The 16,540-nt window shown below is 37.3% G+C and overlaps 4 protein-coding genes across 4 annotated transcripts in view; 2 read left to right on the top strand and 2 right to left on the bottom strand.

Annotated features, from left to right (window-relative positions):
* Positions 1 to 3,260, bottom strand: part of LOC131680773 (uncharacterized) — a 32,658-nt gene extending 29,398 nt beyond the window's left edge. Inside the window, exon 1 of the mRNA XM_058961484.1 lies at positions 3,122 to 3,260. Within this exon, the coding sequence (XP_058817467.1) occupies positions 3,122 to 3,260 (139 nt within the window). The remainder of the gene's footprint in view (positions 1 to 3,121) is intronic.
* Positions 1 to 16,540, top strand: part of LOC131684624 (uncharacterized) — a 127,237-nt gene that overhangs the window by 67,118 nt on the left and 43,579 nt on the right. The window lies entirely within an intron of this gene.
* LOC131684625 (general odorant-binding protein 19d-like) lies at positions 6,820 to 7,497 on the top strand. Its single transcript, XM_058967648.1, has 2 exons — positions 6,820 to 6,950; positions 7,011 to 7,497. The coding sequence occupies exons 1-2, from the start codon at positions 6,894 to 6,896 to the stop codon at positions 7,395 to 7,397; spliced, it is 444 nt and encodes a 147-aa protein (XP_058823631.1). The 5' UTR covers positions 6,820 to 6,893; the 3' UTR covers positions 7,398 to 7,497.
* Positions 7,486 to 10,319, bottom strand: LOC131684622 (atypical kinase COQ8B, mitochondrial). Its single transcript, XM_058967641.1, has 4 exons — positions 9,789 to 10,319; positions 8,169 to 9,264; positions 7,918 to 8,110; positions 7,486 to 7,858 (listed from the first exon to the last, which is right to left on the bottom strand). Exons 1-4 carry the CDS (start codon positions 10,168 to 10,170, stop codon positions 7,499 to 7,501), a joined length of 2,031 nt encoding a protein of 676 aa, XP_058823624.1. The 5' UTR covers positions 10,171 to 10,319; the 3' UTR covers positions 7,486 to 7,498.

The following is a 16,540-nucleotide window of genomic DNA, read 5'->3' as shown; positions in this document are numbered from 1 at the left end:
TGGAAACACAAATATTGTTTAAAATATTAGGATCTTGATAACGGTTTTCGTAAATCGTTCAGCTCACGAAATCGTTCTCTTTTGTTCATGAATTTATGAACGGATTTTTTTTCCTTGTGGAATCAAAAGCTTTGATTCGTTGTTAAGAATCAAGAGAATTTGATCGCAACGAATACTCGAATAGAGTGCTCTAATTGTCTCCCCACCATCCCCTGCTCTAACCAACGGCTTCAAATAGGTAGGGTGGTAATAGAAACATGGCGAAAATAGGCTCATTACCCTATCATTCTCTCACAATACGTGCAACATTGCTTTATCTCAAATTCTATTTGTGTGACCATTCCTCGCTCCAGAGGTGTGCTATGTTGTTGCGCGATAGAATAAATCGTGTGTCGTATACTTTGTGCGTTGTTTGTTTTGACGAAAGAATTGCAATAAATAGACGACTCTCTGCTAACAACGCGAACGCCGTTGTTGTTTTCTCTAGGTTTCAACCTGAACGAATTCAACTGTTGCTATTTCGACATAGTGGTTGTAAGGAATAATATGGGAAGATAATCTTACATACTGCTAAAAAAGTGCTGTGGGATACTATTTACGGTGTACATTTAAGTGCTCAATTAAATGGCGTAATTTTGTTTACAATGTTGTGTTTTAAAGTTTGAAACTTTTAATATCAAGGATAAAATAAATGTTCTAAACCAATTTGCTTAATTTTAATTTCGAAAACGTTTAGAATCTTAGAAAAAGTTTTATAACATAATACAGTTTATCCTTTTAAACAATAATATTGCTGATTTCCCCCTAAAGGAGAAAAAAAAAACAAAAGTATTATCCAGAAACTTGGTGTATTTTATAAAGTAGTTTAAAATGATATTAGAAACAATTTTGTTGAAAACATGAATGCTTTATGTATTCAAGGTATCGTAATATTAGGATATTTACAAAAAGAACATTTAGAAATCAAGTTGTTCTAATATTTATATTCATCGCTTAGAACAATGAAATATACATTTCATCCAAAATACAGTTTCGAAAATTAACAATGAAAAAATTATGCAAAGGAAATAAGATTCAATGAAATTCTGTAAATATTGTTCTAGAAGTCGATATACTGTGTACATAGTGCTCTCATGTCTTAAGTGCTTTTTATTACTATTTTCAGCAACGTTACTGAAGACACAAAGTCTCTAAACATCAGAATCCGACGAAGTCGAAACGCAGATTGCATTACTAATTTAGTTATAAGTTTTGTCACTTTACGTTTTTATCAAATTTTATCGTGAGTGGAGACTGGAGAAAAATTGCCTTTAACCCATTTTTTCTCCTTAGGAGCAGTAGAAAAGTGTTTTTGAGCAATTATTTAACTTTTTTCACTTTAAACTTCACCATTTGAGAACATGAGCTAGTATACAAAATGTAATTACGCTATTCGATTCAGAACTCAGATGTACAACGTAAATAGTTACTTACTTGATTTTTTTATTCTTCTCAATTTTCAATTCACAAAAATTACGATAACTTTGCCAATTTTCAACCGATTTGAAAAAAAAATCAAATGATTCTAAAAGTTGAATGAATGGTCTGGAAACGGTAAAAAAAAATTCGATATTTAAAAAAAAATGCAATTATTTGAAAGAGTGAAAGTTTAAAAATCGGGTTTTGGAAAATATTACAAATTGGGGTGGAAATTGAAATGAAAAATATATTTCTGACCAGTAGTACATTGGTAAAACGTAACGTTACTGTAACAGCAGTTAATCTGCGCAAATTATACTTGTGGGCCATTGTTTTGAAAAACTATAAAAATTAACAATAAGTCAATAAAAATCAGCAAAAAAGCGATTTTCTACTTGAAAATTAAATTAGTTGAATAAATGGTTAAAATCGATTATATAACACTAATTGTTACTTACGTAATAAAACAACCACTATTTAAACTGGTATTGTCACCAATTACATTTCCACTGACAGCACGAAACTTGACGAAACGCTAACGGCAACAGTACACTGAGATACAAATGCACCCACGCCAAGTTTGACGAAGCCTTCCACGAAGGCTATAAGCAAACTGACTATACCACCTTTTCCTACTCTTACTAGGAACTCTAAAGCGAATTATGGTTAGGGTGCCAGGTCGGCTTTATACGGCTCCAAAGAAGGCGTGGGGTACATTTGGTCGGTGCTAAGTCAGACCGGACTAAGTGACAAAATATTGATTTCGAGAAAAATGGGTTTAAAGTCTGAATCGCAGCATCCTCTACGTTATAATTGGAAATTATTTTTTACCATAATTCTTGTTTATGGTTACATATTTCAAATCTGACAAAAGTCGAATGTAGCTGAAGAAATTCTTTATCCAGTGTTATCATTATCTCATTTTTTGATGTTTTGCGACTTAGTCCGGTCTGACTCAACACCGACCATTTGTACCCCAGTGCAACATTCTAGGGTTAATAATTGATAATATAAAAAATCTTCAAGTGTTTGTAAAAACTGATGCTGTCATAATGAATATTGAAGTTTATCAGTTTATCAATTATCAGCCCCTTGGTGTATTTTAGGCTGACAAAAAGTGATATTGATAAAATTGCGACTCTCTCTCTTTTTAATAATCCAAAGTTATTCAAATGCTCTTCTTTAGTCCCTAGACATAGTCTAAAAATTTCTGGTTATTTATCACAAATTTCGCTGAAGTAAAAAAAAATATCTTTATTTTTGAATATTTTGCAGTCTAAGAAAGTACCTACTTATTAAAATTTGACTTTATTAGTCTGTTACTGCTCATCAAACGGATTTTCATATGATGCTGATAAAATGGGATAAAAAATCTGACAAAATCGAGGGCAGATAAAATTGGGGGTCTTCACTGTATTTCGTAAACAATTGTATTTCATCTTTATACTTCATAGAATTCAAATTTTGAAGATTGCCTTTTGAATTATGACAATACTTTATATCAGTTGACTGTTACATTCCTTCAAAGCTGCTTTTTTAGTATATGTGTATACAGATTACCTATTTTAAACTCACTATTTTGACTCACTCCACAAAATTTCTAACATTATCCTATAATTGGTAACTTTGAACCGCTAAAAGCACATCTTGTCTAATAACTTACGAATTTCCGTCAAAAGATTGTCGTATCCAACATCGAAGCTTACTGCATCCAACATCTCCATTGCCAAAGCTGATTGCATGTCTACTGTGGGGGTGAACTCAAAACTACTCGTATTTCTAGTACGAGTTAGCCGCTCCATTTTTATAGTGCAGCATTTTGCAGCCACGACAATATTCGGCAAATATTTTCTACGTGTAAAGAAGGGGTGGAATTCGTAATGCTGATGACCAAACTAAAACACGGTTTTTTATCGATCCTTTGCAGTCGTCATTCCATTAAGTGAAAGACTAAAAATTGAGTTTGATTCCGTTACTGTTTGAAAATGCTGTTTAAATGTTATCGGTAAACACAAATGACCCGATTTGTTACTGATATGTTGACAGGCGGTTTCATTATGCATCATAAATTTAATGTATTCTACTTCGGCGTTCTACAAATTATACGAATCTGTTCTCTAACCCGTTTTATCGTGCAGAATAAGCATGCGGAGAAGCGATTTATTGTTTTATATTTAATTTTGTAGTTTACATTACATTTCTAATTGAATATCTTGGGTGTTCAGCCACAAGTGGTAACTTATCATCCATGTTGCTTACATGGATCGGTTAATTCTAATTGAGATATAATATGCTGTCGCAGTTGGGTATTTTTTCACTAGAATTTTTAAGCCTACTTGTCATGTGAATAAGGAGCAGAACAACTATAAAGAGAGCTAATCGTTGTAATTGATAATTGCAACGATTTTGCCGGAAATAGGAATCTTTAAGGGTATGCGTGTTACTGTATTTTCTAAGGCAGGTTATTACTCAATTCTTTTTTATTTCTAGGACCAGCTAATCGTTGTAATTGATAATTGCAACGATTTTGCCGGAAATAGGAATCTTTAAGGGTATGCGTGTTACTGTATTTTCTAAGGCAGGTTATTACTCAATTCTTTTTTATTTCTAGGACCAAAACTTTAAAAAAAAAATATTTTTTAATTTGTTCCCTTTTAAGATAATAACATATCCAAACTTATGAGACTAGTACGACTTTATAGGTTCACTAACCCATTATCAGTTTATTAATTGAACCTAATTTTTTAATTTTAACCATAGAACGTTGCACTGGGGTACCAATTTACCCCACCTTATCTTTGGAGCCGTGTGAAAATGAGAAGTCGGCATTTACCGACCTGGGACAACCCAATTTATGAATCATTGATTCTAAACTTTCCGTACTTTCAACTACACAGCTCTATGCTCCACCTAGGAGAAATATTTTAGGGGAAAAACTTTTTGTCCACTAAAGAGAAAATCGTGTTTTCGTTTTTTTGGAGCTAGCGTCAATCCGGCGCTAGCTTAATCCGTTAACTAAGTTAGTTTCGGATTCTGATGAGAAGAACTCGAAACGCCTCCAATAACTAATTTCACTACGCAGCTGTTTTCGCAATTAAAAAATTAGGAAAATGGTATATTATACATTTCTTTTGTTTGCATTTTTACCTGCGAAAATTGCGATCAAATGCGTAAGGTACGTTTGTACCCCACTGCAACGTTCTAGGGTAAAAAAATAAGTGTAACGTTCTAGGATTAAAAATCACAATAATACTGTTCGCTTCAAAAATCTTTTTCAAAATTTTGTTCTGAATCATTTGACCAGGGCTGTAGAGAGAAATTACGGGCCCCAGCATAAGGGCACCCTCCATCATTGTAGATTTTTTGAATACAGAAACGGTTAAGCTCGAAATCTATTGAAAAGATAGTACTCTGCTTTTAAGTTTAGTGCATATAAATTTTTGCAACAAAACTGTAGTAGAGTACACTGAGTGCTGTAAATTCAAATGATTTTTTCATTTCAATTTTTTTTTCGTTTATTTTTCGTCGGTCTCTGTACGGACTGAATGCCTATCACCGACGCCAGAGAAGTGTTTACCTTCGAAGCCAAATGGGCTGGCCATTGAATGAAATCAATTTACTTTCATCGTCAAAGAGGTGGAGCTTCGAACGAAAACTGTTAAAGATTTTCGGTTCGTTGCATGCAATTAGTGGGAACCAAGCAGAAATGAGCTTCAGTCAGATAATTTAAGTATGCTGATTTCGACCCGTTCAAATAAAAATAATAGTTGGTGAAGAAAAAGATGTTCAAATTTAATTCTTGATTGATGGTCTGATAGCGCTGATAAGGGCTAATTTGATTTCCAAAGAAAATTTTCTCTGGGTGGGAGATTTTCGTTCATTGGCCTACCTTACTAGCACGGAGCTGTACAAAGTAAATATTATAGTCCGTTCTTGGAGCTGGCTGAATCCCAATTATCACCTTCTTCCACGATATTGAAATTTAGGGCCCTATTCTCACAGTCACGTCACCTAGTGACCAGAAGAAAATTTCCTTCTAGTCACCAGGTGACGCGACTGAGAATAGGGCCCTTAGCCTCTGACCAGCCAACAAGATCGACTAATAGAAACAGACTAAAATTACCATTCACTTTGTTCAAGATTTGAGTCATCCATCAGCCGTGTATAGCTCACAAATATTTCCTTCTCGCTATTGTACAGCCTTTTGAGGAGAGGCTTCGCTTTCACTCTAAACAGCAGAACACGAATGATAATGAAACAAAGATGTACCTGGTTAGTTACAGTTCTCTAATTTCAATGAACTTGTGATTTGAAATACAAATGATCGAACGCTTCCGGGCTTTCGATTCTCATAAAACGACAAAAAAGTGGTTTTTGATTTCCTTGGATCGTAGTCACAATTTTAGCTTGCCTTTTTGAGGGTTCAGTAGGCCCGCCAGAAGCTTCCTAAAGAAGTGAAAATGAAAGCAGAAATGAGGAAAAATCCCAGGAACCAAAGGAGTGACATTGATCCTCTTAGCAAAGTCACTCCCAACGATTTATCAAACCCCCATCAAATTGAAACGGTTGTGTACGGTTGTCCACGTTTCTTCCTTATTCAAGGTTCAAAATAGTCCGTTGATTAAATTATTCATTAAATGAATAATTTGATTGCCGTATAATTTTGAATCATCTTTATTTTGTACGCTGCACAGTTGGCCAGGCCGCTTTAATGCTTGTGTCATATTCAATATATGCCACAAACATTAATAATGACAAGAAAAATTGTGGACGAACGTCTGCAATTTTCCAGGATCCCTACATGTATTGGCTGTGTATGTGTAGACTAGACTAGACTAGACTAGAATTGATATGTCAGAATTGAACAACCGTTTTGGATACTGAAAAAATAACGAAGTTCGCATCGCATACATTATTTGGCAGAAAATTTGCACCTGTGGAAATGACAATCACCTAATTTATCATCACGAAACAGTATAATGGTCGTACGGGGCTTTTCAGTTGGTATGAGAATGTATACGGGTATCATCCAGGAAAAAATTTACAATATTTTCATACTCCTTCCTAAAACAATTGCAAAATCGATGATGATTAATACATAAACAACAAAACAAACGACAAATTACTGTATCAATCCGAAACACGCTTGAACCAAGCTAATTATCATTCATTGAGCGGCTGGTGATACCATCTTGAACGGTTGCAAGAAGCACTTCTCCGGAAGTGGGATGTTTCGAAAAGCAATCAGTAGAACGCAATCAAACGAATGGAATGACCTACGGTCATGCAAGTTATATCTGACTTGGTCGTGATTTTTTACGGCTCGTGTAATGAAAAGTTTTGTCATTTAAAACAATATGTGCTATAAATGTTAGACCGAAGGGTTGGTTACTCAGTTACGGCTTAACCGTTGATCGGGTTGGTTAGTTGCAAAAATGAGAAATTTGTATATTATCGCCGTTTGCACCGTGTTGGTCCTAACAAGTTGTAAGGTGATTTAGTCCGAGTTAGCGTGAGGTTTTTCAGTGGTAGTAATTTCCCAACCTTTGCAGGCCGAACAAACCGACGAAGAAATGAAAGAACGTGGCAAAGAGATGATACGGGGCTTAGCTCAAGACTGCAAGGCCAGCGAAGGAGCTACCGATGCTGACGTGGAAGACCTGGTCGAAGATAAGATGCCCGAAACTCAAGTGCAAAAGTGTTTCCATTCTTGTATGCAACAGCAATTCGGGATTTCTGATGGCAAGCAGTTCTCGAAGAAAGGATTTGTTCAGATCAGTGCAATGATGTTCAAGAAGGATGAAGAAAAACTCAACGTCGCCAAAGAAGTTGCTGAAGAATGTGACGGCACGGCGAATGATGATCGTTGTGAATTAGCGGTGGATATCATGACTTGTATAAGGTCTGGTCTGGAGAAAAGAGGAATCACTAAAGATTGAGCATGATGTTTTTTTGGTAACTAGTTTTGTATGAGGGTAACGAGCATATAAATGGATTGCTTGGTGGCCTTTTCTTGAAAATAAAACATTTTTAGTCAAATTCATCCAAAAGTATAATTTCCCGAAACTTCGGCAAACAGTGGTTTACAGTCTATTTTTGCGTTCAATCTAGCACACAGCAGAAAGACTCCCGACAACTTCCGGTGTAGCGAGTAGATTTCCTCCGGCGGAGGGCATAAACGGTGCGCGACCATAACCGGAACGAGAGAAGCAATCTTTTTGGTTGTATTTTGTCGCCCAAATTCAAACTCGCCGTCGACGCTGAACACTTCGCCTAAAATCAATACGGCATCGATGTGGGCTTTCTCCATAGCTACCGATTCATAGCCGGTAAGGAAACCCATTTTGCGCGACAGCTCGAGTATACTCTGTCGATCATTTCTAGTGGCTGCCTGAATAACCTGGAAACAAATGTGAACATTAACGGAAAATATTATGATTTAAGAAGTTGTTCACAAACCCGCATGTAGTCATCCATGAAAGTTTTAGTATAGAACCGTGTTGCACCGAAGTCTATTAGCATGATCTTTCGCGTTTCACTGTCGTATAGAAAATTGGACCAATTGGGATCCGTCTGCATACAGCGGAAAGTAAACAACTCGTTAAGGCACAGCTTCATAACCGAACGTGCGATGTGATCGCGGTGGTCCTGGCTGTAAACATCATACATGTAAAATGTGTACTAAGTTTTGGAAATGAATCCGGATTTACCTCATACTGAGACACCTATCCATGGGGACACCGGGAACCAACTCCGTTGTAAGTACGTTGGCCGACGTCAATTCCGTTATTACCTTAGGTACCCGAAATTCCGGCATATGTTGTATCATTTCTCCGAAGCGATCTGTATACTCGGCCTCTCTGTGGTAGTCCACTTCCCAGGCCAACTCTCGCTTCGCAACCGTCACCACATTGTCGATGAAGAACCCAGCTGGAAAAACATCCCACACTTTGAGCATCGAGACCAGATTATCGATGTCGCTTTCGATGCTCTTCGCTACTCCCGGATACTGAACTTTGATAGCAACCTCCGTCCCGTCGTGCAGTACGCCACGATGCACCTGTCCGATAGAAGCTGCTGCGAAAGGTTTCTGATCGAAACTGGCCAACTTTTTTCTCCAGTCAACTCCCAACCCACCGACCAACTGTTCCTCAACCTGCCAATCGGGCATATAGTCTGCGGCCTGACGAACTCTTTCGAACGCTTTTATAAGCTGCGGCGAGACAATGTTCGAATCCTGTATGCTGAGAATTTGTCCTAGCTTGAGAGCCGCTCCCCGAACTTTGCACAGCGTATCCACAATTCTTTCCGCATTACTGGGGCTGAAAAGGGCTTCCTTAGCATCCAGGGTACCTCCCAGACCGAGCGCACCCTTAGCTAATTCATTTACAGTACCGATACCCAATCCGGCAAATAGGGTACCGAACGAGGCTAACCGAGCCATTCGGGACGACGGAACTTTGCGCTGTTTCGCAACGACACTAAGCTGAGGTAGATCGATGGCTGCTGCTGCAGCTGCTGCCGCGGGCGAAGAGGACTTTTCTGTAGGTTTTAATGAATCGTATGACGAGACGATTTTCATCATTTGTTCAACCTGCTTTTCACCAGCCGTTACCGACTGTGAAGGCTTGCTTGTAGGTGGTTTGGCTTGACTGTCCACCGTTACGACTGGATCCGGACATTTTTCGGGTATAGTGGCTTTACGTTTGTCGCCTTCGAAGGTGAGGTTAATCTGTCGGTTTTTGTTATGTTCAGATAGAATTGCTTCTAGTTCTTTGAGCGTTATTTTGGATATGTCCAGGTTTCCTACAAAATATAAGACAAGCATTATCGTCGATATTGAGCATAACAAGAACAAGATCAGTCAGATAAGCTGATGTAAGGTGACTAGAGGTCTCGGATTCAAAAGACTTGTCTACATGTGTTTATTTCAAAACATTGCAAAGCAAATAGTTGTGGGTCTTTATTTAAAGTTGTACGTTAAGCAAGTTTGTTCTGATTCCAATAAATAGTGTGTTTCTTATACGCGCTGCATAAATCATGTCATTTTAGTCTGATAATTTGATTTCATGTGTATTTGCTTGAAAAACATTTATTTGCGCCTTTGTACCCCACCCTGAATTTAAAATATATTAGCAGATCCATATTTAATCGCGTGACTAGCTAGTTAACCATGTTCTCAACTATCTAATCACGACACACACTACACCACAAGTTGACTCATGTTTATTCAAAACACATGTTTACGACACGCGAACAAAGGGTTATAAGTATCGAATAGGTACCGGTCGCTAAAATAAAAATTAAACGTGGAACGCCTAAAATCTTACCAATATCCGACGGTCTGTCACCGGTCGCTCCAGTTTCCTGTCCGGCACTGGATTCTCCGCTCGCAAAACTTGACGATCCTCCTTGAAGACCGCTTACTTTCGGCACTGCCATCGCCGTCAGCTGTTTCAGTCCTTCCGCTACCACCGCTGTTCGTTCCAGTGTATCCTTTAACAGTCCGCCTGCCTTTTCCAGTTCCTCGGTTGGATTCTGCAGTATCTTCTTGACTGAATCTTCACCCTGCCGAAGCTGTTGCTCCAGTAGTTCCCGGACGCTCGAATTGGCCCACAGGTGACGAGCGTAGGCATTTTGAGTTTTTACCGATGCTTCTGCGACTAGCTTGAGAGCCCGCAATAAGGCAATCGCATCCTGAGCGCGGGACATCTTTTTTTCAACGACACTTTGCACTTACTATCGATTTATTACTATGAAAAGCTTTATGTTATTGTAACATATCAATCAAACATGAATTTCACAACACTACCGTCAGTTATTAGATAACACCGAACAGATAAATTCGTGAGTGCGACGAAGTACCTAGTGTCAAAATACCAGACCAGCTGAGCTAACTGCAAGCAAGAAAACACGCACACTAGCTACCAGCATAATAAACAAACCGTAGTGAAGGGAGTGTAAAAATATGCCGTAATGAATCTAGAAATTTACTATCAATTTTTTAACCGGTAATATATGGGATGGTATTCCTATGCAGGTGGAAATTATGTGATATGCTAATCTCGCAAGTATTAAATTTTGATAAAATATATAAATTTAATATAATAAGTAAATCGCCTAAATGAGTAGACGACAGGTGTTTTGAGTCGATGTTTGAATTCGAATAACACCCTGAAGAACCCATACCGAACAGCCTTGTGATCCACAAATACACCGACGATGCTATTCGCGATAAGGTATTATTTACACGACCCGTATAACCGGTACAGCACGGCGAAGGAGCGTTCATATGGAGACGGGCGCATGCAACATTAGCGGTACTGATAGTTTTAACGTACGGAAAGTTTGAATGAGCATGTAAGAAGTACATTCAACTTATCCTGATGGTTACGTTCCATTCATGTTATGCTACACTGTGTGAGGACAGTGAATCGTGTGTATCGCATCCGATCAGCCACGTGGTTTGTTTGTTTATTATGTTTGACGTAAACAGAGATGCCAGAGTTGCAGACAAGTCTGTAAATTCGCAGACTTAATTTAAGCTGCAGATTTCTTCGATGACGCAGATATTTGCAGATTTTTTAGTTTGTTTGCAGATATTTGCAGATTTTTTAGTTTGGTTGCAGATATTTACAGGGTTTTGAATGAAAAGGCTTTTGATTACACTAGCTTTCCTGACATTTTTGTTCTTCCCAAACTTTTAAAATTATTATTACAGACATTTGAAAAAAGTACCTGGCATCTCTGGACGTAAAGGTGTTGGAGTGTGTTGCATGATACCTAAGACAAGACGTGACAATCGGCTTCTTATTTTTCCTTCGACGTTCTTCTTTTCGCACATTTTCACCCTGCCGAAATCTTCCGAACAGTGTTGCTATTTTTAATAATAAAAATAGAGTCTAGTTAATTTATTTTATGCCGGCAATATTTTGTATCTTTATTCTACTATATTGATGAAGGGCACGGTTTTTCCATGTCATGGGTGTTTAGTATGGTTTGATGAAACAATTTTCTGAAAATTTGTAGATTATTATGTGGTTTCTGTCTTATTTTTGTTAATGTTAATCAACCATATATACGGTAAATGCATGATAAATACTTGTTTTACTTTGCCACACAATTTCTGATCAATTTAATCATTTATTCTTTTTTAGCGATTATAATTTTATTTGTCAAAAGCAATGGCAATCTTTTCCTATAAATATAGCAACACTGCCAACCATCATTTCACTATCCCTGCAGTAACATTGCGTACGGTGCAAAAAGTCAGAAATAACCAATCAGGAGCTGGAACATTCTGACGTAAATTTGGAACAAAAACGGCCCTCCCTATTGTCACGTCTTGTCTTAGCATGATACTTGCTTCCGATGCAAGTAAATGATGAACTTGCACACAGGTTTAGCATACAAGAAAAACGTCACTAACGGGAGTAACTCTTTAATGTCCAAAGTTGCTTTTGGGAAATAGAGTATCGAGTGAGCCTGAGATGTTTGAATCGTATAATATGGATATGTAGACAATGGATAATCGGCTATGGTTATGTGAGTAGGTTCACCAACTAGTTCTCCAATTATAAATTATAAATTGAAGTTGAGATAAAAGTTGATGATTTACAATTTCTACCCAATGATTATTTAAAAAAATAATTTGTTGGAGTCATTTAGAGAGTGTAGTTGTTAAAATATAACTCATATTTTTTCAATGATTCTAATTTTGCATACTAACCATTTTTCTAAAATAATCTTATCTTGAATTTTTTTTTAAGCTGTACTATATTTCTAGTTTGAAATTGTCGTTCAGATAAAAGTTACGACTATTTCTCCCAACTGTCTACGTGATTTACTATCAAGATATAGTTAGCTTTTCTATTTTTAAATGGCATTCAATTGGCTAGAGATTACTAAGTAGGGAAAATAATGAAAATTTAGAGCTCAAATGAGAGCAAGGATGTGAAATATACAGAAATGGTAGAGTCATTAGAAACGAGCTTAAAATCTTACGAACTAATTTTTTGTCTTCTGCTGGCAGGAGTCGAGCTTGGGCAGAGTTATTACGAATCGCTCAAGTCTACCAACGGCAAAGACAGCCATGTTCTTCTCCCATGAGAATCGACATGTGTTCTATAATCGGTGTTTTTAACATTTAACACCGATCTTACTACTACTTTTTAATGATTGTACTGATTATTATTGTAATTTAGAGAGCAAGTAAATCACTCTCGGTGGCCGGCTATCCAGGGTTTAAACACAAGAAAAATCTAGCCAAATATCTAATGCTTGTTGCACCAAAACCTGGATTCGAACCGCACTGCGCACTTAACATTCTTCTAATAAATTATTCTCCTAGACTGGTTAATTCGATTGTCTATGAGAGTACCATCTCTACCACTTGAAATACATGTGTTTTGACAGCTCACAGTTTTCAGTAGCAGTATGATCACTCGCACATTAAAAGTGCGGAGTCCAGGTTAGTGGGAAGTGCGCAATACTTACTCTGAATATTCGCGTACTCTCAGACCAACCCAACTACCACCTAAAACATATTAATTTTGCGGTCACATTGCCTGCTTGTGTCGAATCCTAGACCAATATTGCTTGTGGCACTACAAACTGGATTCTAACCGCACTTACTATTATTCTATTAAATTCTTCTCATAGACTGGTTAGTTCGACTGGCTAGTCTATGAAAGTACCATTTCTATCACTTGAAACACATGTGTTTTGACAGCTCGCAGTTTTCAGTAGCAGTTTGATCACTCGCACTTTGAAAGTGCGGAGTCCAGGTTGGTGGGAAGTGCGCAATACTTGTCTTTCATTCCAACTCCGTGATACTTATGGAAGCGTCTTTCCAAATAGGCAAAAACGCGATCGAAATTGTTTTAACCACGAAAAAACGATTTTCGCGCTATAGTGTCTTCAGCAAAGTTTGTCTATAAAATATACCCCATCTTATTAAAGTATTAGTTTGGTGATTAATCCCCCCAAAATTGAGAAGCAAATTTTTGTTTGATCATTTATGAAAATAATAAAAAAAACTATATTCAGCAAAGTTCTAGGGAATATAATAAGAAACAACTTTGCTGAAAAGACTATGTATCTATTTTTTAGTTTTAATATACATTTGTGGAGTTTTCTATGATACACCCCCTGAAAATCACTTTTTTTTTCAAAATAGCTTTTCTGGGTGATTTATTAGAATTTCAAAATGTTTTAAAATTTTATCCGGTATAAAAAATACACAATTTTTGCTATGCTAGTTTATTTCTATCTCTTATATCTGTGAAGTTATCGATACTTTTAATTCGAATCTATGAAGCAAACGCTATCAAATCCATTTGTCGCATGCTGTCTCTTGCATGCAAAAACATATATTCAAAAAATGACTATAAAACCCTTATTTAAGGCCATTTAAAAATTACATTACAGAGAACGAGGAAATATAAAGTATGTTGTTACACAGTGGAGAGCAAAAAGGGTGCGGGGGTGGGGGTGGTTAACAAAGCTTACCAACTACAAAATGGAACCAAACATTGGAAATATACCAATATTAATTTTTCAGTTCTAAAATCTTTTAGTTTGGATTGAAATTATAATATTTTCAGGATATGAAATCGACCGTAAAAAGTTCGATGAATATGTGTTTAAAACCTCAAAAATTATCGTGGGCCTGTATGATTGCCGGCGTCGGTACATAAAATCGTAATTTATGCGGCCAATGTGATTTCATCTTTCCTAATTCCTTTTGGTCAATTTTCAGAAGAAACCCCCCAAATCCATCCATGGGCATACGAAATTACAAAGAGGATCATGATCGAAAGTTATACAGGGTATAAATCAACACAGATTTAGTACACCGATTGTTGGAGAATCTGATCCCCTAATTTCATTAATCAGAGGATTTCCACCTAAGGACAATACTCCGTTATCAGTCTACTTTCTACTTCCGCCGCAGTCAGACGTACAATCGAGCCAACTGAACAACAGGCCTCTCGATCTAGTGTGCATTGTCTCGAGAACAAAGAAAACATCGAACTATTTTTGTCATCAAGAGTAAAGTTGACGAAAAAGCTCTACTCCGACCCAACGCTGCAGTCGTTGACTTTAAATTTTGTTTAAAACGACCGAGTTTTAGTGAAGTGGAGTACCTTCTGAAGGTAAAAATGCAACTTAGACTTACGGAAGTGTTGTACCTTTAGTATCATCATCTTCGCAGTGCAGTGTTAATAACGTTCAACATGTTAGCACAAGCCGAGCGTTTCGTTTTGAAGAACAACTTAAAACACGTGGTTGAAAGTGACAACGTTGGAATTAATAAAAAAGGAAAAAAAAAGTTGGAATTAAGATTCCCGTATATATTGAGAATGATTTAATAGATGTAAGGTTATATGACCTATCGCCTCGTACCCCTCCTGAGCCAATTGCAAAATGCATGGCGCAATACGGAGAAGTAGAATCCGTTACACCTGATACTTGGAGAAACTTCTTCCCGGGTACTCCTAACGGCGTTTTTGTAGTGAGGATGCGGGTTGAAAGGCCTATACCCTCCTACTTGATAATACAACTCAAAACTTACGGAACTACAATTATGCAAACTATGCTATGCACCCATGAGGGGCAAACTCCTACGTGCAAGTATTGTAATCAGACAGCTCATCATGGACAACCTTGCGCGGAAGATGCTGAGGAAGACGCATCTCAACCGATTGACAACTCATTTACGGCAAACCAACCCAAAACAGAGTTTTCAATACCAATATCTGAACCACAAACGGTGGCCAAATTTGTGGCAGCAGTTGCACAGACCATAATGACAACCACAAAAGAAGCATCCAGTACCACAAAATCAACTGTAAGCAACATTGGCAAGGATAACAATAACAGTAACGGATTCACGCTGCTCAACAATAGGTTTGTTCCAGTACACGGAAGTCACCCCCTGTTGCTCCGGAGCAAAAAATTCTTGCTCCTTTTCACTCCGATTTGCTACCAGAAGAAGAAAAAGAAAAGGAGATAATACAGGAACGGTTTTCTCCCTGTTTGCTCCGGAGTACTTCCAGTTTCTCCTGGTACTGGAACAAACCTAATAAGTGCAAGAAACAGGGAAAAACATCTGATCGCGGACACCAAGCCGGCTTCGACCTGGACGTGAAAAACAAAAAAGAATTAAATGACCCCCCAGATACAGTTTGCCAGCAAACCCCGCGAAAGAAGGTCTCCGCTCGCAATAAAAAGTTGCGCGCGCGAGATCCAGTATTATAATAATATTTGTTTATATTTTTATTTTTACATTTGTAAACATATAAAAGATCCACGGCTCCGTTAAGCTACCGCTATGAGCCGTGTCAAATAAACGAATTATAAAAAAATACTCCGTTATCGGAGGATGCGAAAAATCTTTTCGTCGGGCCGGGTGACAACACTGAAAGCAACACAAGTGGAGATGAAGACATTTCATCATCATTTCAATCCAAGCTAAAAGATTGTTGGCAGACATTTTGCGGATTGGAGTGTTATTTCATACCAAAATGTTGCTTTTTTGGCAACAAAAGTTTCGATACTCCACAGATATAAGAGATAGAAATAAACTAGCATAACAAAAATTGTTTATTTTTTATGCCGGATAAAATCTTGGAACATTTTGAAATTCTAATAAATCACCCAAAAAAATTATTTTGAAAAATGTGATTTTCAGGGGTGTATCATAGAAAACTCCACAAATGTCTTTTAAAACAAAAAGAAAGTTGTTTCTTACTATATTCCATACAACGTTGGTTTTCGTGGTCATGACAATTTCGATCACGTTTTTGCCTATTTGGAAACACTGTGCATCGCTGAGTCGGTGGCCTTCCTTTAAGTAGGTATCATATCAACATTTCCCATCCTGCCCTAAGTGCCGTAAAACAGGTGTACATTGATCACTTTTCTAAAGTTTTCGAATAACTTTCTTCAATTCGGGTAAATGTAACTGTTTGCATTTTTAAAACAAGTATTGATACTCATAGATTGAAAACGTCCAAATTGTTTGGCAATTTATTTGGTTTATAAATTTGTTGTAAATTTTCAATCGTTGATTTTGAGA

This window comes from Topomyia yanbarensis, chromosome 2 (genome assembly GCF_030247195.1).
Source record: "Topomyia yanbarensis strain Yona2022 chromosome 2, ASM3024719v1, whole genome shotgun sequence".
Classification (NCBI taxonomy): domain Eukaryota; kingdom Metazoa; phylum Arthropoda; class Insecta; order Diptera; family Culicidae; genus Topomyia; species Topomyia yanbarensis.
Note: the sequence above shows the minus strand (reverse complement) of the source record. Positions and strands in the feature narration are given on the sequence as shown.